Source organism: Phoenix dactylifera, chromosome 13 (assembly GCF_051530095.1).
Source record: "Phoenix dactylifera cultivar Ajwa chromosome 13, Ajwa_hap1_PhDact_Kaust_v1.1, whole genome shotgun sequence".
NCBI lineage: Eukaryota > Viridiplantae > Streptophyta > Magnoliopsida > Arecales > Arecaceae > Phoenix > Phoenix dactylifera.
This window is the reverse complement of record NC_143202.1, coordinates 24,395,395-24,416,317: the sequence shown is the minus strand read 5'-3', so window position 1 is coordinate 24,416,317 and position 20,923 is coordinate 24,395,395. Positions and strand designations below refer to the sequence as shown.

General features: G+C 37.1%; 1 protein-coding gene and 1 long non-coding RNA gene across 2 annotated transcripts; both read right to left on the bottom strand.

Moving 5' to 3' along the window:
- Nucleotides 1-430: 430 nt before the first annotated feature.
- Nucleotides 431-12,758, bottom strand: LOC103701610 (PHD finger protein ALFIN-LIKE 8-like). Its single transcript, XM_008783745.4, has 5 exons — nucleotides 12,295-12,758; nucleotides 12,137-12,169; nucleotides 11,173-11,401; nucleotides 1,107-1,227; nucleotides 431-1,006 (listed from the first exon to the last, which is right to left on the bottom strand). The coding sequence occupies exons 1-5, from the start codon at nucleotides 12,392-12,394 to the stop codon at nucleotides 728-730; spliced, it is 762 nt and encodes a 253-aa protein (XP_008781967.1). The 5' UTR covers nucleotides 12,395-12,758; the 3' UTR covers nucleotides 431-727.
- A 2,543-nt stretch (nucleotides 12,759-15,301) lies between these two features.
- Nucleotides 15,302-18,865, bottom strand: LOC120112151 (uncharacterized). The gene is made up of 3 exons (XR_005513651.2): nucleotides 18,346-18,865; nucleotides 15,707-15,767; nucleotides 15,302-15,528 (listed from the first exon to the last, which is right to left on the bottom strand). It is a non-coding gene; the product is annotated as an uncharacterized LOC120112151 (long non-coding RNA).
- Nucleotides 18,866-20,923: the final 2,058 nt, after the last annotated feature.

Here is a 20,923-nt window from a genome sequence, read left to right as displayed (position 1 = left end):
CATCCTAGAACATTTTGCAATTAATTAAGTAGCAAATTTGCTTTTCATAATTTGTCACCTATTTTATTGGCTTGCATGAAGCTTATGAAAGGAAAAGCCTCATAAAGTTGTGCATGCTGATAAAAACTGGCTTAAAAGGCAATAGAACCAGTCTTGAAATTCGTCCACAATGAATTTCATTGGAAACAAATCTTGCAATACCTGGAGGTGATTAGTCGTACTCAACGATGAGAAGAAAAGAAACAACTTTTGAAACTCTCTAATAGTTTAAAGAATCATAGTAAAGGAGCGATCATTTATACAAACTTTACAGATTTAAGCTGGCCAACTCGGAGGCTGTCCCACCACATTGACTAAGATGCATTCCTTGGAACTCCTGATAACTGATGATTTTCCTTCCAAAAAAGCATGCAAAAGACTACTGATCAAATAGCCAAGAAAGAAATCAGAGGTCCTGAAGCAGTAGAAAAGGTCTGCCAAAGGAAGCACTCTACTAGATTAGCTAAGAAAGTGTTCGGTCATAAAAGAAACATCACCAATTACCGGCTGTTGACACTAAATAGACACCAATTATCAACAAGAACATGTCCAATATGACTAAATCAAGTCTAAACTGAGATCAAGACTCAAGCACGCAGGTTTGTTCACTGCTGCATCCAAAATGGTTCCCCCCCTTTGTATTTCTACCGCCCCTATCTCTAAAACAACCACAAGCTTTCCAGTTCCATCATGCTCTGGCCCTCTTATTGCTGCAAGCAGGGCATTTGTACTGCTTGATGTGTTCAGCCCTAGCAGGAGTGATCCTGACACACTTGCCATGAAACCATCTCTCGCAAATGTCACAGCAAATCCAGAATTCATCATTGGCATAGTTGTCCCCACATGCACCACACAACGTGTTCCCATGCTCTTCTTCATCCTCCTCATCTTCTCCTTCACTCTCGTCCTCGTCTTTTGGTGGAGGCATCTTTGGGGCCTTTGTATGGGGCTCAGACTGACGTGATGGCTGAAAGTAGAATAAAGAACCAATATGCCAAAAAGGAGGAAAAATAAATTGTGATGGTTTTGAGAAATGGACAACAATGATGCGAGACATTCATATTCACCTTTGAGCCAGACTTGCTCTTGCTGCTGCTGTTGGGCTTTTCTTTTGATTGCTTCTTGGCAGTTCCTGTCACAACCTCATATATAGTGGGGAGACCATTTATCATTTGGAAGAGTCGCTTCCTGTAATTTCAGCCCCGAAAGAAAAATATGTCAACTACCAGCAGTTTCCATCATAATTTGGAGTAGAAGTGTTTAGAATAGATACACCGTTTTTTTATTTAAATCATCACATGAAGCTGGGTATAACAGAATTTCCTTCAGCAGACAATGCTATCTTCTAGAAGCAAGCATAGTACTTTCTATACAAGATCTAAATCTCCTATCAGCAGAGCCCTTGTGCACTCATTCCATGAGCTCATGAATAGTCAGACTTTAAGAAAAGTAACACCTAGAAATTAGAATGATGCGAGGCCATGGGCAAAATGGCTGTTTGGAGGTCAGTGTGGAGGGAAAATCCAACACCTTCATAGAGACTTCTATATACCTGTCTATATAGCTTAGTTGTCCAGCAGTCTAATATATATTAGAAACCAACTATATCCTATGCAAGTCGTAACAGAGAACTCCTCTAGTAGTTCATATACCGTGAAGCAATACTATTAGATGCAACAGTTAAAACAGAATTTCATCAGTCCACCCTAATGATATAAACAAATAAAATGCACCAAGACATGACAAGCAAAATAACAGGGTATAAAAAAAGAATTAGATTATATAAGAAGACCAAGAAATTATAAATGCTGTTCGCCAACATAAAAGTCAGTGTGGGAAGCTGAAGACTACTTCAAGATAAAAGATGAACAAAAAGGTAAAAGGACTATAGCAAGATTTAAAAGGTATAATCCACATGGCGATTTATGCTTGGAGCAACAATAGGAAGTGGGTCCACTAGCATGGTAAGGAGGATAGGGTGTAGAAAGTACAAGGATACCTAACATGCCATAAATTTGCACCTATAAATCTCCAACTAGAGACAACCTAGAATCTTTTTTTGGAAGGAAAATGAATATCACATCTCAGAAACTTTGATTTAATTTTCCCATCTTGTGAGCATGTTGCAATTGAGAATGAAGGTGGGCAAAAAAGCAATTGGGAAATACAAAAAAGGGGCATCATTTGTCAGATCAGACACCTTTATAATAAATCTCAGAAATGCGGGAGTCAAGGAGACAAGAAACTTACCAATCTAATTAGCAGATGGAACTGTATAGACAATTTCATCTAAAACATTTTTTAACCCATGAAATGTGTAATTCAATTAACCTGGCCTTGCACTTGAAGTCCAGAGTGGTGCAACTTAGGTGGCCCTTGAAATGAAACTGAAGGATTATAGGGCATCTAGGGCATTGAGAACTTTGGGTTAAGGGCAGATGAAAGGTTTCAATGTTTGCTGTTCTGCAACATATATAAAATTTGATTTTACATCACATAGCTAAGCTTCGAGGTTCCTGTGCTTAGACAGCACTCTCAAACATCGGATTATTGCGCCAAATATTTGAGCAATAACAGAAACAGAAAGGAAAACAAAGCAGTTGCTTCCTTAACTCTCTCTTTCCTTTTTCCTTTCCTCATTTTTCGTACGGACAGGTGGAATTGAGCCCTAAAAAATATATGACCTAAATAATGAGACAGCAAATCTGGAATCACTTCTTCCTTCTCCTTTAGGTATACTAACGATAAAAAAGGCACTTAAATCCTCCACCACTTCAAGTATGCTCTTGAAAAGAGTAATTAGTAATCCTTCAAATTACTGAAAAGTCCTTTCATGTTTTGCTCCTATAAGAATCTTGCGATCTCATTTTCAAATTACAACAATCCTAAGTATGACACTACGTAGCTGCCTCCTTCCCTCTAGTAAAGAGCTCTTTGAGAAGCCCACCATATCCTGTCTTGTAGTACCATAATGAAATCAAGATTCAATTGGAGAGGATGCATGATGAAAGCGATCAGCATATTAAACAGAGACAAAGGTTGACTGAGGGCACGGTATTTCGGAGAAAAAGAAGATAATAAAAAGGTAAGGAATGGCAGATTACTCCTTGAGAAGGAAACTGTGTATACGGAATGTGAATCATGGAGGTAAAAAGTAAGAAAACTTATCAGAAAGATCTTTAATAGTTTGGTGTAGAGGAAGACTTGATGATATGGAGAAATTCTATTAGGGAATTTGACATCCATAGAAGAAAAATGGTTTCTGTAGTGTACCATAAGGACAGTGGAACGTAGGACACAAAAGCCTCATTCCATAAAAAGTCATATAAGAAGCCAATTTCATGACCATGTGTCTTAAAAGTCGTGTAGACTTCTTATCTGGCAGAGAAATACACAAACACATGCAAATATATATGTACATATAACGTACATATGTACGTTTATGGGGGATGCATACAAAATATATTAGTCTTATAAAGCCAATTTGGTTCTCAACATCATAACCACCTTTTGTATTGAAAAATCTGACAATGTTTAGTCAAATATTAAGGAATAGATGTTAATCAAATGTTTTACATTTCCAAAACATTGATTGTATGAAAGATCTTAAAATAGAAAATGAGCCCTCTAATAAAATTTTAGCTTGGAAGGAAGACATATAGTTTGCATGTCAGATTTCTCATAAGATTCAAGAAGGCACATAAGATATGAAGATAGATTTTATACAAGCAGAGGGTTAAGCATGGCAAGTCACACAAGAGTTTGTCATGAGCGCTGCAACCTCCCACGACCCCACCAGTGTTTTAAAATCTAATTAGATTAAGCTTTTAGTTCTCATATCACACATTCATTCAAACCTAACCCTTTCACTGTATGCACAATCAAATAAATAAAAAATCCAATCCTCTGCAGCCCCATAAAATCTACAAACACATTAAAAATCAAAGACTGTATTAAGCACCACATTACCACCAGATTCATTGACCATGATTTACTATATAGACTCAGCATCATCCATAACTTTGATAGATTGATCAGGAAAGCAGATTTATTTGCTTTGCAGAATCCAAAGTCTTGCGCCCTGCAACACTTTAAATGCCTCAACATTTCTAATATAATCCATAGACTTTCACTGGAACCTTCTAGCGTTCATCCAAGCCTAAATTTGCATAAGCATACTATGAAGTTGTATCTAATATCCACTGGAAAAGTCTCATCTCCTAACTTCTACTTCTGCTGGTATGTAAGATCTCATCATCTCTCTTATCAACTCTTTTCCATACACAAATATTATGCTACAAGGATCCCAACAATCCAAACTTCCTCACATTGTGGTAGGCTGCATCTTATCCAGTGCCCTAGTGCCAAAGCTCAACGCAGACAGTTGCAACATCTATTTTCAAAAGCCTGTCTCAAGCAATTATAGCTCCAACCATCAAAGTAGCTATACTGGAATTGTCTTTTTTTTTTTGAAGGTAATAGAGGAAGCAAATTGCTTCCATACTGAGATTATCAGTAACTCCTACATCATCATATTCCAAATAATGCCCTCCACACCTTCCATCACAAAAATTTCTTACTGTATACTGGGAACTCTTAAGCAACCATCAGTCGTCCGTTGGACATTCCATGGTTTCCTCAAGTGATAAGCATGAGGAAGAAAAATTCTCTCTTCAATTTCTTTCTTAGAGGACCAAGTTAGCAACAAAAGTTACTGCATGCTGAAGCCTAATGGGCATTTTTTATTTTTGGGGAAAAAAAGTTACTGCATGCATCTCCCAAATCCCCATACGGGTTAGAAGTCAAATCTCAGCAGCCACTTCCTCTCTTACCCTCTCATAAAATATGTATTTTCAAAAATAAATAAAAGAATTTTGATCATAGCTCTCCACGTGCATTGCACATGTCATTATCTATTATCCTAAACCCAAGCCGTTGTGCATCATAGTGAAACAAAGATTGCTAGAAAAGATGTACAGCAGTTGCAACATCATAAACAATGTCGTAAAAGGCACTTTGGCAATCGCCTAGGTGCTGCAGGAGGCAAATAGACCTTTGAGTGCCTCGACAATCCTTGGTCAAGGTGATTTTTGGTAAGGTGACACCTAGGTGAGCACAAGGGACAAAGTGAGAGGTGTCCAGGCGATGCAAATGCAATGTCCGGCATTATACTTCTTTTCCCTTTTTGCCTATTCTTTCTATTAGAGCCCTTATAAATAAAAGGTTACTCTAGGATGCTCTATGGTTTACTTTTTTATTTTGGTTATGTTTTGTTTAAAAACATCAAAAATGGTTTGGGAAGTGGTATTTTGTTGTCATATTTGAATTTTTAAGCTATTTTAGGATCTCCGGTAATCTATATTTGATACCTTTCGCTCAAAAGCATGGTATGGAAAGTGGTTTTTTGATGTGATGTCTTGAAAGATGTGGACCATTATATCCAATGTTACTTATGATTTAGATGTTGAAATAATGTTTGTGTTGCTTTGGATACAAATAGCAGGTACTTCTGGTGCACTTATTTAACTTTTCATGAACCGGTGTGCTACTTTCTTTAGGCAGGCGCCTTTTGGGCACCTTGTGCCTCAGGCAATATGGGTTCTATCACCTTAAGGGCGCCTTTTCCTTACCCTGATCATACAACAAAGAAATTGGTAATTCACCAAGATCACAGTACTAAAAATTTTACAAGGAGGAATCTTATCCATTTAATTACAAAGATCAATCACATGATGATTCAATCATTTGATCGATGCCTGTATTTCTATCTAATAATTCCACCCCCGCACAAGTTTTCAAGAATCTAAAAGCAGGTCATATTTTGTAAAATTTCTTATTTATTGTACTTCTTACATTGGCTAATAGGGTTAATAAAGTAGCCAACCAGCAGGAGTTTTCAAGCGATTATGCAACTCTTATAGGGAATAAGATCATGATCGTGTAAGTTATTTAGATTGTATGACTCCCATTTTGACTAGGTATAATGCCAAAAAGTTCATTTCAGTTACAAGTCCCAGAATTATGACCAATTACAGAGTGGTTTAAGTGCCTCAACATGTAAGGTTGCATGGGAATCTAAACTGCTACCAAAAACATTTTCTAGATTAGGCACCAGCTAAGCTTACTAGAGGTCACCAAAGCAATCAAACCTTTTTCTTTTCATTCTTCAAAATAAAGGATACATACTTATTATTGGATTCCAACAGGTTGGTGCCATGCAGGCCTGCATATATGAGGCCATTATTGTGAATCATATGAAACAATCAATTTTGCAAACAGATTTCTCAAGGGTTTCCACCTTTCTAAGTAAGGTGAAGATTTACTCCTCTCTTAATGATGACTCATAAGAGCCCTTGAGTGATGGCTTTCAAGATATGACAGAAGTAGCAACCCCTCTGATGTCCACAATCCTATTCTTTTGTTTTACATATTATTCTTTTTGTTTTACATACTTTTTTGAGTCTTCCCTAAAGCCAGTGAAAACCTGATCCAAGATATGTCTCAAAACCTTAATCATCCTCCTATCATACCCTACCAGAACTTCTAGGGCTTCTTGTGCTTTACAGTTCAAACTCTATTAATTTACAAGTATCCAAATTAAAAAAAACCTAAAAACGACATATTAGTCTCTTTCTTAAAGTCCTACTTATCCCAATGATCACCTGATAATCATCCCTTTCCCCATATCATATCCCAAAATCAACAAATCGATGACCTTCCTGTCATGGTTTTTTTTTAAAGCATTAGCCGTCAAACCTCTTCTCCAGAATCAAATCTACAGAAATCCATATCCATCCACTTCACCAGAATCAAATCATTAGAAATCCATATTCACTAACTTATCAATAAGATCAAGAATTAACACAATAAAGTTACAAAAAACCTCTCATGATCAGCATGAAACCTTTAAAAGCACAGAATGAAAACTCCCTATTTTAACATCTTAATAAATCTAAAAGAAGCCATAACTGAAGCATACAGAAATTATATGGTCTAAACCCATTAAATTAACTTACATGAAAAGGTAACTACACATCCATTATATATTATATGTACTTTCACTTTATAGTTTATACACAATAGCAAGAGGAGAGAAACTTAGCAAGTCTATCCAAATCATGCAATCATAAATGATATGTTTAACTTATAGTATAACATAACAAGTATATACATCTAAAATATGCCACACAAAAGATATGACACGGCGAGATTTTATATAATACGATTAAAGAAGGTAACATGAACTTGATATTTTAACATTTATTTAAGACATATATGTAAGGGATCAATATTACGGATTTGGCTTATGTTCTTCTCTTGGAAACAATGATTCGAAACAACATTTATATCAGGTGTGTGGATTGAAAGTTTGAAAGAAATGTGTCTATAATATGTAATAATACAATGGCCACATGAAATTTATACCAAAAACACATTACGTCAAACCTGATCAGTATCTTAAACTTGACCAATATCTCTAGAGATCAGGGGCATCATAACATTGGAAATATCCTTACGGAACATGGAGATTGTCACACATAAGGAATATTTTTTCACAATGAACACCATACATACAAAGCATCAAACCTGTCAATATTAGAATATTTGATAGTCATGCATGCAAACTTCATGCGTCATTTGCCAAGAAATTTATAAAAGTACATCCTGTGATCATGTTGATAGAGGACTCTTAAAGACAAGCTAGCATCATGTTGATAGTCATGCATGCAAACTTCATGTGTCATTTGCCAAGAAATTTATAAAAGTACATCCTGTGATCATGTTGATAGAGGACTCTTAAAGACAAGCTAGCATCAATGAGGTGAGTAGTGACATGTAGAAACTAAATACTCAATACATCAACAACAGAAAAAAAAAAAAAAATCAAATGAGGCATTTAATAGGTGAAGAAATTATTGGCTGTGAAAGAAGAGCACATATGCATAAACAAATAAACAGTTCAACATGACTCATTGAATCTAAGCCTAAAGGGGCAACAAAAAATGCGATTGCATAAAGATTTACATACTGAGATTTCCTAGCCAAAAGCTATTGCATCAAGCATAAGGTCTTATAAGCAAAGGAAAAAAGAAAAGAAAGAAGATGTAATTTAGTCATGACTCAATAGGAAGTAGGAACTTTAGTCACCAGTAGTGAAACTAACCAATGTCAATGTGCTATCAACTACTGGCAATTCTAGTTACCAAGTCCTCACAGAAAATTACTATTTTTCCTATAAAATCAATTCCAACAACAAATGAAAATGTCAAACAATTTCTTCATGCGTAAGTTCAAAATGCTTCCCTACTAGTTTCCAAGTTAGAAGTAGTAGAAGAAAAAACCTTGCAGGACGTCAATAAAAGATAAATTATTGAAGAGATGTAGTAAAATGATATCCCTATTCAGCATAGATCAAGTCACCCATCACTTGCACATCAAAGTTAAGCAAAGTTTCAAGTTACTAGACAAGCAAAATGCACAAAAAAAAGGAAGCTAATGAAGGAGATATAAAGCATATGACTGAAAACCAACAGGATACAGAAAGGCATTACGTGCCACAAATTATTAATAGATACTCCAACCCAAAGGTCATTGCTAGAAGACCCAGCCATAGCCAACATATTTAACAGCTCCATTGCTTTACATCCAATGTGTTAAGATATCCATAACATCCATCAATCTCCATATTCCACTAAAGCAACTACTGCATGCAAGGAAATCTGTCTATCATTTTTTCTCTACAAAGATACTCCCTTGCTAGTGAATGAATGCCAGTTTCTGTTTATTGCTCAGAAGAGAACCTTTCTCGGTCTCATCTGGTCCATTTTTTTTTAAGAGTTAGAAGGAAGAATTCCTTCAAGTTATTCCAAAAAGTAAGAAGCCATCCCTGTAGATCAGGATAACAGGCATATGATTCTCACAAAACAATAAGCAAGGACTCCTTAACATTATGTCCAAAAAATGCAATTTTTCCATCTGCCACTGATCTGTCTTATTTCCTTCACCTACTACTGAAGATTCCAAGGGTTTCTCCGTTATTTCATCGCTTATATCAATTTCAAATGGTCTTCTTCCACACAGTTACCGTCACAGTCGAGTCCCATCTGATTGGCAAACGTTAATGCCTAAAGCATCTCTACAGACACAATTGTAAGAGAAGTGATTACTTAAATAGCCTCTACAGAAAAGATTTGATGGATGAACCCTGTCTCCCTTATGGCTACTCACACACCAGCAGATGCCAATTAAGCATCACAGAATTATAGAACCATTAGTATTAGTTTCACCCATCGCTTGACAAGCAAATCCCACTCAAACTGCAATTTTTCCTAGTCCCTTTCAACTTAAATCTGTAATTTTCTGTCATATAGACATTTCCAATCAGATTCCATGGAGATTACTGTCTTTACCATTTTCCCTTCTTTTAAAGACAGCAAACTTGCCTTTTTCACTGCATAGTCTACAACTTCACAGCTAATCCAGCCATCCTACTAGCCCTTTTTTTGCATGCCATTAAACTGGAAACCAATCTGATTTTTCGTAGTATCCAGCCACTGTATGCAAAAGCTGTCTAATTCCTTAATTATTCCTTCTCTAAAACCTTCTCCCATCAACCACTTAACCAAAGTTACTTATTTCTTGATTCTAAATTACTCCATCTTTTCATATAATTCCCAGACCTTGGATTATCAGAATATTTATCCCGAATTTACCAAAAAATATATAAAAACAACCCAAAATTAAAATGAGGCTTCCTAACATTTATGAGGCTATAGAACTCTCTAAACACAATATGTAACTAAAACAAGAGGCCACGCTACATAAAAGCAAAACTTACTAGACACATTCAAAGAGGCTCCAAATAATTCCAACAACAAGAGACCTTCTACAAAGCCAGTCATAGTCCTTCAACAAATCACAGTTGCCAGCTAATCAAAAAAGTAGATGGCTCCTACTTTGACTCAAACATCTAACTAAATCTTTAGTACAAGAACATATAAACATATACAGAACTCAAATCTAAATATATAATGAATTTAGATTCAAAATTTGCAGGCTCCCAATCATAACTGAGAAGAATGCTTTGGGACCCAAATTATTAGACTTCCACCATGAAGCCCTCTTTGGCACGTGGTTCATAATATGCCAATTAATTAACCAAATATATTATTGGTCAGAAATTGTTGTGAAATTTAATATCTACATCTGAATATGCTAAACATAAAAAGAGAACGAGGCTGCGAACAGGCAATAAAAATGTAACTTCACACAATGTTAAGACAATTTAGCAAGTTCAGACCAAAATGACAAATAATTACAAATAATCAAATTTCAAAAGTAGTATACCACAAAGAGGAAAGACAATGTAATCAAAAACTAAATACATAACAAATCAAGAATACCCAAAGAGAACACATGAAGGAATGCTTCATTTTCTACTTAAAATCAGTAAAAAAACATTAAGCATGGTGTCTAGGCTGCCAAGATGCTTATCTTTTTTTTTTGGTCTTCTATAACAGTTCATTTCTCACGAAAGTATCAATTAAAACTCTATATCAAATTAAGCATGGTTTTGGCTGCTGAAGTTTTTTCAGCTAGATGAACGATATCTATTACTTCATCCAAAAAAGGTCTCTTATTGGTAGGTAGCAAAACCAGTAGTCAATATATTAGCTGCACAAGGTGAATGTAGTGCAATCTCTATTGTAATACTTGCATATATAAGCAATTCTATGAAACATGAAGATCATTTAATCAAAAGTCAGCTATATCCAAATAAGTAGGATGAAGAAATGCAAATACAAAATTCCATAATCCAAAACATGAAAACATGATCAGATCAACAAAGAAACAAGAAAACTATTGGAAAATGATAAATATTAGTAATTATTCTGAAATATCTAGATCTTATGCATCATATCAATGTACTGGAAACAAGAGAACTAGGTTTAGCTACTAAAATTCTCTATTGAATGTACCCTAGAACTAGAAAATTCTCCTACTTCATGCACCTTTACATAAATCATTGATGCATAAATGTAGCAAGAACCAGGAAGGTACTATCTCCAAGAGTGAACAACTTAAAACAATCAAAACAGATACAAGAAAAAGATATGAAAACAAAATAATTACCTGGATTCTTTATCAAACCCAAAACGCGCACCAAAATAGAAGGCAACAGCCAATAACCATGAATCACTGTGGACTGCAACAAGTGACAACCAATCCTTCTCATCCATTCCATCTCGAGCAAAATTAATTCCTAATGCTGGTTCTGGAAGTTCAGGAGGAACTTCCTCGGCAGGCAAGGTTACTTCCCATGTTTCATTTGGAAGTCCATATAAGCATAAGTTTTCCTTTTCTGTACCCACAATATTATCATGGCATTAGCATGAAACATTCATCCCAAATAAATATCCACGAAACCCAATAGATTGAACCTTGTTCAACAATTTATATAACAACCCTTTTCTTTTAGTGTATAACCAACCAACCACCTGCCCACCCACCCCACCCCCCCACCCCCCAACAAAAAAAAAGATTCTGAATTCACAAATTACTTAAAAATTGGGAAGAGTTATGAAATTGTTCATTATACAGCAAAAAATAGCTTGCCAAAAAGAATAAAAAATAACGAGCGCTCAATTTGTTTGCTTTGAACAAACTTGATGCGCAAAAAGAACGAAGTCTTTAACTTAAAACTATATAAAAAAAAAGTAATCCATTTAAGGGCAAGCCTCCTAAGTTATCAACAATACTGGAAGTTGTCCAACTGTTACCTAGTAAAGAACTCAGAGGCATAAGACATCAATATATAGAAAAATATCCTTCTGAAATTCATAGGAACACCAAAAACGAAACGAAATCCAAAAACAAAAAGCGTCGAACAAAAGCAACCAAGGGGGATGCTGGCGGTGCTTTCAAAAAATCTTTAATTTTCTTTTCCGGTCCAACAAATCTCCACAAAAACAAATACAAAGGGAAAAAAAGGCAGGCAAAGCCTTTTAAATGCCAAAACGGAACAACTCGAACAACACAACCCTAAAAGCCGGAAACCCTAGCGTGAGCGAATCAAAAATAGAAGTTGGAACCTCACCGGGGTCGCACTGCTGGTAGAACTTCTCAACGTCTGCAACACGTGAAAAAGAAACAAAAATTCGCAATAATCAACATACAGAACAAGAATCAGCTAATCAAGAAAACACCAAATCCTGCCAAGAATCGAAGGAGAGAGTGAGAGAGGGGTGGGGGGACCGGTGGTGAGAGCTTTAATCATTCCAGCCCGGCGGCCTCGGAAATCCCGGAAGACCTCCTCCGGCGTCCGCGGATTGTACGCCCCCGCGCCCCCTTCCATTTCGAGCAGACAAAGAGACCTTGCGAGTTCTTTAATGGCGATAACGATGAGGGATTTCGCCCAACAAACCCCGTAGACCGGAGCAAAGAGAGCGATAAAGAAGTCAGACAGAACAATTAGGGTTAGGGTTTCTAGTGGAGAGAGAGGGGGTTCAAATCCCTCCAATAAAGAGGGAAAGTGGAAAGAGCGGAGAAGAAGAGAGCGAAGAGAGGAGAAAAGGCGAGAGGGTTTTGAAGGGCTTTCTTCGTTGGCTTTGGTGTTGATTTGCTTTCTTTTTTTTTAGGGGGGGGGGGGGGGGGGTTCCTGCATTCGTTCCCTCTCCTTCTACGAGCTGTTCTGGTTTTTTTATCGGTAGTGGTGGGGTGGGGTCAAGGCGTGGATGGTTTCTTAAGTTACCGGGAGGTTATGTGACCCACGGGTGTAACGTTTGGGTCCAGCGCGGACTCCAAAAAGTTTGAAATAACGGATAATTTCAATGAAATTAATATACGGATAATTTTAATCATTAAAATTTCTTCAATCTATGTGGCTTCTAAGATGCAATTCAGTTTTTATAAGTAGAGTTTTTTTTCCCCTTTCGGAGAAGAGCAAGTCTATTTATTGAAAGGTGCGGCAATAGAGAGGCAAATGATACCGGAGCATCATAACTGTTAGAAGAACTATTTATTTGTATTTATAAATCTTCTCTCATAAATGATAATACTATTTTTTTCATTAATTTCTAAAAATAACTTTACATTATCAAATTTTTATAGAAGATAATACAATAAAAATGAAAAGTCTGGTTTTGTTGGACTTCTTTTGTTGTCTCGTTTTTGTTCTCCTTCATTCTAATGATATCTTCTAATCATGGGAGATAAGGAGAAATTTGATAGAAAGAGCGGTGATATAAGTAAAAATTGATGAAGAATAAAAAAACATATATATATATATATAACCAAAATATTTTCTTTTCCAATCAAATTATTAGAATTTTATAATTATTTTTTATTTTTATGGTGATTGAAATTTTTAATTTTTATATTTTAGATAAGATTTCTCGTAAAAATGCATCACTAGTGAATGCATCTATAGTAAATAATGTGTTCTTTCTTCTTGAGTCAACTCTTGATAAAAAAGTATATCAAGTTGGATGGAAGAATATTTCTTTTAACATCAAACCTCTCAACTTGCACCTTTTTGGAATCTATATATTTTTAAACCATCACTTAACGGCACGTGATACAATTTTTTAACTCTTAGTTAATGGTTGTTTTACATCAAAAAACCTAAGATGAACGATTTGATTGCAAATTTGAAAGCAGAAGGGGCCACAGGAAAAGATAATGAACCTTGAGGGCCACAAAAAATTTCTACCCCTTATTAATTTATATAATTTATCAAATTATTATTAGAATTTGAGTTCAAATGAAAGTCTACTAAGATTGAAATCCAAAAGGAAACATCAATAAAAGCATGACACATATTGGGCCCCATGGATGGGGGACCACTCACCGGATGCAGAAGGGTTAAAACTTATTTCTTGGGATTGAAGTCAAACAAAACTTGAGGGCTTGTGAAAGGTTAAAAAATATAATAGTAATAATTATAAGAGAGGTTGAGGATAAATAATGACAACTATGTGGAAAGTATGATAAAATAAACATCACAATTATGTTAACTCTTGCTTCTGAGTTCTTTAGAAGGACTGGAGGAAGCATTTGAGGTTTCCCTCATCTTGCCAAGATTGATAAAAAAAATATATTTCTTGCCACAAATATAGTTTGAATGAAATTCGAGTGAAGATAAGATTATACATACTTATTTCTTGTTTACAAAAATTAAATATTAAGACTGGACTATTGGGATGGCTAGCTACACTGTTCTTGAGATATCATATACCAAATCAATGTCTTTCCACAACCACATACGCCCAAAATTAGTTTATCTAAAGATGATTTGTGTTATCTAAATATCCACAACATTGGAATACAGGATATCAAAATTTAGAGATGACTTATGATCTCATAAAGATTATAAGATGTCTATGACTTCTTACCGGTTAATATTATTTTCTATTTAGCAATCTTCATAATACCATACAAATAAGGATGTTATCCAGGCATCCTGAGAGGGAGTGCATGAAATTAACTGGGGAAATGCTGGGTATGTTTTGTGCACATAAAAATTTCTCTTACCATGTGACATAAGAAAATTTTGATACAATTTGTAAGAGAAAATTTCTCTTACCATGGGATAAGTTGAATATAGACTCCCTAACCCAGCATTTGTTAGCTCAAAATCCTTCTGTGCCCAATAATCAGGATTAGCCTTTTTTTTATTTTTTTTGGGCAGAAGGCCTTGCTCTAAACCAAAATACCATGCAGGCAGTTAATATGGCGCTACCATATTTTGCTACATCAGCTCATCCAAGAACAATACCTAACTGAAATGCCATCTTCATACCATCAGCTGACCAGTAGATTTCCAAATCTCCGTGCGCGCGCAGAGAGAGAGAGAGAGAGAGAGAGAGGAGATTTATATGAGACTCTTTTAGTAAATCCGAGAAATTATATCATACACCATATGCACCACATGGCCATGCACCATGTCAATCACCACATCTTCTTCCTCTGGGCCAATTACTGAGAGGAGCGCATGATGAATGGAGCCCATAAGAAGGATGTGGGTGATTGGCGTGGTGCACAACCATATTGGTGCATGCTGTGTAGGGTATCATTTCTCACTAAATCTTCCAACTTCCTTGACCAAGTGTGGCACCAGCTCGGTCTACAGCATAGGTGGCGGCAAAATATTCGGTTCTTGTGCCTGTTCAAGCCAATGTGATTCAGTGCCGAGAGGCTTTGAATCTGTGTTGTCTCAACCTGCATTGCCTTGTTACCACAAACAAGCAAGCCAAAATGGATATAATAAAATGAAGCAGCAGCTTTACACTAAATGAATAAATTACAAGAAGAGAATTGTTCAAATAACACACACTCCAAACAAAAAAATTACATAGACAATGTGTAACTTTATTTTTGCTCCACTGTCAGATTCTGGAGGAAAGATTGAGACTTACCTGCCAGATTAGGCTTCCCAGGAAAAATTGTCAGGATTTTGCAGGAGACATGACCTAAATTTGCAATCTTAGCCTGTCCCATTTGCAGCATAAGCATAAAACAAATTTAGGGGGAAAACGTTTTCCAGTAGGACACATGAACGAAAAATAAATATTGAATTGTAACGCCATCCTAGTTCGAAGGTACATTAGCATAGAATATCAAGAAGCAACTAACAGAAATTTGGGAAAAGCTTTTCAATTAACAGTACCAGATATCTTATCCACACGGAAGTCCTGCGTATCCTACATTCTTGCATTACCAGATAGACCCTGCATCCAGAGAGCTAGGAGGCTCCTTAATTGAAACACAATAATATTCTTTGCCAATGAGCTTCATCACCACAAAAATCTGACCAAATCTATTATTTAAATCAAGAGAAATCTTACACAAAACCAGTCTATCAAGCCTGTACAAGTTCACAGCAAAATTGAAATTCAACAAACAAAATGATTAATAGAATGAAACACTATTCCCTGGTTATATGTTATATTAGGGCACATACTATACCCTTTAACATCTCCATTAGACACGAAAAACATACAGCTACTGCTTCTTGATATGAGACAGTTATTTTGCCAGTTCACCGGCATCCTTCAGCAGTTGCATGAAACTTTAATCTTTCAATAGAAGAATGTTAGGCCAGTGCCTGAAGCTGAAGGAGTATGATGTGATCAATATCGAGGTTTGAAAGGTTTGCTAATTCTTCTACGCCCCCAAACGAGGAGCGATATCAAAATAGGCACCAAGGTCCTTAAGCAAAATGCAGAGACATCAATGAATAACCCTCAGATGCTCCCAAATTAAGTCAAAAGATGCTGTAGTACTAAGGAAAATTTAGCCAACACATCCTGATTGATATAAACTCAAAGAGAGGTTTTGCATTATTATGATAGACTGACTTTGTAACACAGATGCAAGATGCACTGGGATAAGTACAGTCATCATTGTTTAATATGTCAAACTATGGAATGAAGTCATGAAGATGCTTTCGTCAAGGAAAAATGAGTAGTCCTAATTCACTACCCAGCTACTGCTGAACAAAGACCACCATCTTCCAGACATTACAGCCTCTGCTGCCACTAATAGTAGGGGTATAGTTGCATCAAGTAGTAATGCATGAGTATACATGCAAATTTCAAGTGTACAAGGTTATCCAATGCAAAGAAGAGACGTATCTCGGAGTCTATATGAAATACTTCCATGTTTTAACAGTTTTAGTTGCAACCATGATGATGCATTGTGGTTTCCTAACTTACCAAGTAAACGTGACGCATGCTATAAGACAATAGAGACAAAAATTGTGATTGAAAATATATTACTGGGAAACCATATATAAAGATAATACCATGTAGCATACCTTGCATATGTTTATCAAATACTGGACATAGACTATAAGATTAAGGGTACAGATACTGAGATACATAAAAACTATTATAAGAAGATTTGACATAAAAAATGACAAATAATTCAAACTATTTATTTTAAAAATAGATTCCAACCAGCAACCTTTTTGACCCTTATGGATTGAGTAGCATCATTTTTTATCATCTCTGCAACTTGCACGATATGTATACAAACACCTTACCAAATACTATATAATTAAAATTTTCAAACTCCACGATACTAAAAAAATTTAAACATTAGTTGTTAACATAAGTTTTTGCTTGTCCCTTATCTCTGATTTTTTCACATCTGGCCATTACTAATGCTCGGATAAGCATTCAAGTCCAGCTCTATTGTCTATGCCCATGCAGCATTGTATTGACTACTGACATGTTTCAAAATGGTCATAAATCAAAACAATTCTAGCTCTAACCTAGCTGTTATGAGTTGATTGCTGTCGTTGATAAGTACCAAAATGATCGAATATAAAGCTGTAACCCTCTAGCTGAAAAGTAAGTATTTCATTGTTCAACGACTTTAGGAAGTGTAATAATGATTCCTGTAGTCATAAATTCAACTTTTCAAAATCATACATCAATTTTTTCTTCATGTCTCTAACACATTTTAGGTAGTAAAGAAAATACCAGCAGTCAAACTAATTGCAACTTATATTTTACCAAGAACTGTTAAACACAGAATACTTCAAAGAATTTGATCTTACCAATTTCCTGTATCCTGATGCACCTCTTGTCCTGTCTCTTGTAAATCTTCCTCCACCACATCTAGTATGACTTGAAAATATCTTTGGTGATCAGTCCAGTGTGTCACAGCTTAAAGGCTTTCAATATCTGATTATTCGTCCCCATCAATTGTTCTCAGCACCCAAACAACCAGCTAAATAATTTACAGAATGCCTCAAGATTTAAACAGGAGTCATCAAATCGTGTGATACATATTAGTTCAATGCCAGCTTCCCTGTACCTAGCACTAATAACTTCTCAAGTGCACCCTTCAGAACAAACAATATTTTGAAATCAACCATGTACATAACAAGTTTTTCAAAGCTATATGCACTGCAGCAAAGTGCATATAAAGCTTCCTATGGTTCAATGATCACCTCAACAGGATCCGAGTCCATCTATAAGTTGCATATGAGCCGAGCACTATTCTAACTGTAAACTTAATTGGTTTTGCTTCCTTTCTTTCAATTGAAGCATACAATTCTGCATGTGCAATACTTGGAGCCATATACAAATATGGTTGCCTATTCATCAGGATATGTTTACGACTTCAGAACATGCATAACTATTTACAGCTACATGCATTATCTCCCATAAATTAGCGTCCTCACAAATCAACAAAAAGCAATAAAGGATAAGTTGAATTCAATGACAACTTATCAGATGTTAACAAAAACAAAGAACAGAATATGATCTGGAATTGATCAAGCTGTTGATACTTTACCTTGTTCCATTAAATGATGTTCCCTTCTTTGCAGCAAAACTTCTAAAAAGGTCTTCTGCAATGTCCCTTTGCGACTTTATATATCACCATGGATGGAGGCATGTAGCCCCCTCTTCTGCAAATATAATGGCATCACGGCAGAAATCATTGCAACACCATGTCAAAGCTTTGTGACAGTTACTTTGAAGCAGACCACAATGATCATAAGACAAGATGTTACTCCCGGCATTCCTCCCTTCTCTTCCCACCGGGCTCTCCGGCGGGACGGGGAGAAGCACGGCATCGGAGCTGGGGACCTCAACAAATCTTACGAAAGAACCCTTTTATTTTGAAAAACTATTCCCCAAGGTCAGAAAAATGGATTCATTACCTCCCAAACCAGAATCGTAAGCAAAATACAACCGAAAAAAAGGAGAAAAATATGGCAACAATGGTATCGATCGAGAGAGGAGAAACCCTAAAAATCGAATCTTGCTTCGTCTCCGTCTCTAAGTCTGTTCTTCTCGACCTTTTCTCCAATAATTTTGGTAAAGAGATTCCATCTAATATCTCCGGTTGGGCGGCGAGGTCTAACCCTACTTTGTTCGCTCGCAGAGGCCGCCGCTGTTCCCTCACCACGTGATCCGCCCCCTGGAGTTAACTATCCAGCTCCGGCAACCAGGGGCCCACCCGATCTATCGATATTCACCGTCCAATTGATGAGCCCAACGTCAGACGTTCCTGATTAGTGACAAGGGTTTCATACGGCAGTAGCTGGCCAGTTTGCAGACTTGTTAGATGACCATCAGATCGGCTTGTACAGCATATCAGATCTTGCTGGCAAGAAATACTTGTACTTTCGGCGAGCGCAGGGTATCACCAAGATTTGTTGCAGAGTTTGTTCAAGCACAGGCCATGGAGATTAAGGCCCTGTTTGGAAGAGCTGTTGGCAGTAGAGCTGTTGGAAGTAGAGCCGTTAGAAGTAGAGCTGTTGGAAGTAGAGCTTTTATAAAAAGCTGTTTGCTGTTTGGTAACTACATTTCTAAAGTGCTGTGGCACTTTAACATTTGTTTGGTAAACAAACTGAGAAAGTACTTTTGTATGACAAAATGACCATAAAGGACATTATTAATATTATACAATAGTACATAATAAAATATAATATATATTACTACATAAATATATGATATAGTATAATATTAATGTAATGTAACATAATATTATTATAATATAGTACTATAACATTGTATACTATAGGATAATAATTTAAAATAATATTAAATTATTTAACATAACATAATATTATATTATATTATATTTATAGTATAATACAATAATAAATGTATAAAATATTATAATTATTAGTATAAATTAATTTTGTACTCTTTTGATGACCATTTATTTCTCTAACAAATTTTCTAACTAGGTGAAAAAATTGGTTAAATAATTACTAATATTTTTATTTATTTATTTATTTATTATTTTATTTTATTGAAATATATTTATTTATTATTTTATTTATTTATTTATTCGTTCATTTATATACATATTTATTTATTTATTTATTTTTCTTTATTTTTCTTTTTTTCCTTTTCTTTTTTTTCTTCTCTTTTTTTCTTTCCTTTTCTTCTTTTTTTTTTCTTTTCTTTTTTCTTCTCTTCTTCTCCTTCCTTCCTCTCTTTCCTTCTTCTCCTTTCTTCTTCTCCCGCGAAGCCGGCGGCGCCGGAAGGGGGACCGGGCCGCGGGAGGGGGGCCGGGATGGCGGGCCGCGGCGGCCGCGGGAGGAAGGGGGCTCGGGACGGGGCCGGGACAGCGGGCCCCGACGGCCGCGGGGGGAGGGGGGGCTCGAGAGGGGGCCGGGACGGCGGGCCCCGACGATCGCGGGGGGAGGGGGGCCGGGACGGCGTGCCGCGGCGACCGCGGGGGAGGGGGGGCTCGGGAGGGGGCCGGGACGGCGGGCCCCGACGACCGCGGGGGGAGGGGGGCTCGGGAGAGGGCCGGGACGGCGTGCCGCGGCGACCGCGGGGGAGGAGGGGCTCGGAGGAGGCCGGGACGGCGTGCCGCGGCGACCGCGGGGGAGGGAGGGCCTCGGGAGGGGGCCGAGACGGCGGGCCGGCCGGGGAGGCAGCGGCCATGGCGGCCCCTTCCTCCCCTTCCTTTTTTTTTTTGGCTGTGTGGTGGGTCGCAGCGGCGGGGGGCTCGGGTGGGGGCTGGGGGGCGCGGCCACGGGTGGCCGGCGTGGTGGCTGCCTCCCAAAAAAAAAAAAAAAAGAGGAGGGCCGACGGCATTGAGGAGAAGGAGATAGAGAGGGAGAGAGAGAGAGGGGGGGATGGTGAGAGAGAAAAGGCGGTGGGATTGAGATTTTTGGGAGGAAAAAGAAACTTTTAAATAGGGATATTTTGGTCAAAAATACAGCTTCCCGACAAAGCTGAAAACAGCGTTTTCGGAAAGCTCCAAAATTGAGCTTCTGCCAAAAAGCTGTTTTCAGCTTCCCGCAAAAGCTGAAACAGCTTCTTGGAAATTTTACCAAACACACTTTTTTCCCTAAAAGTACTTTTGGAGGGCCAGAAAGTGCTTTTTGGCCCTCCAAAAGCTCCCC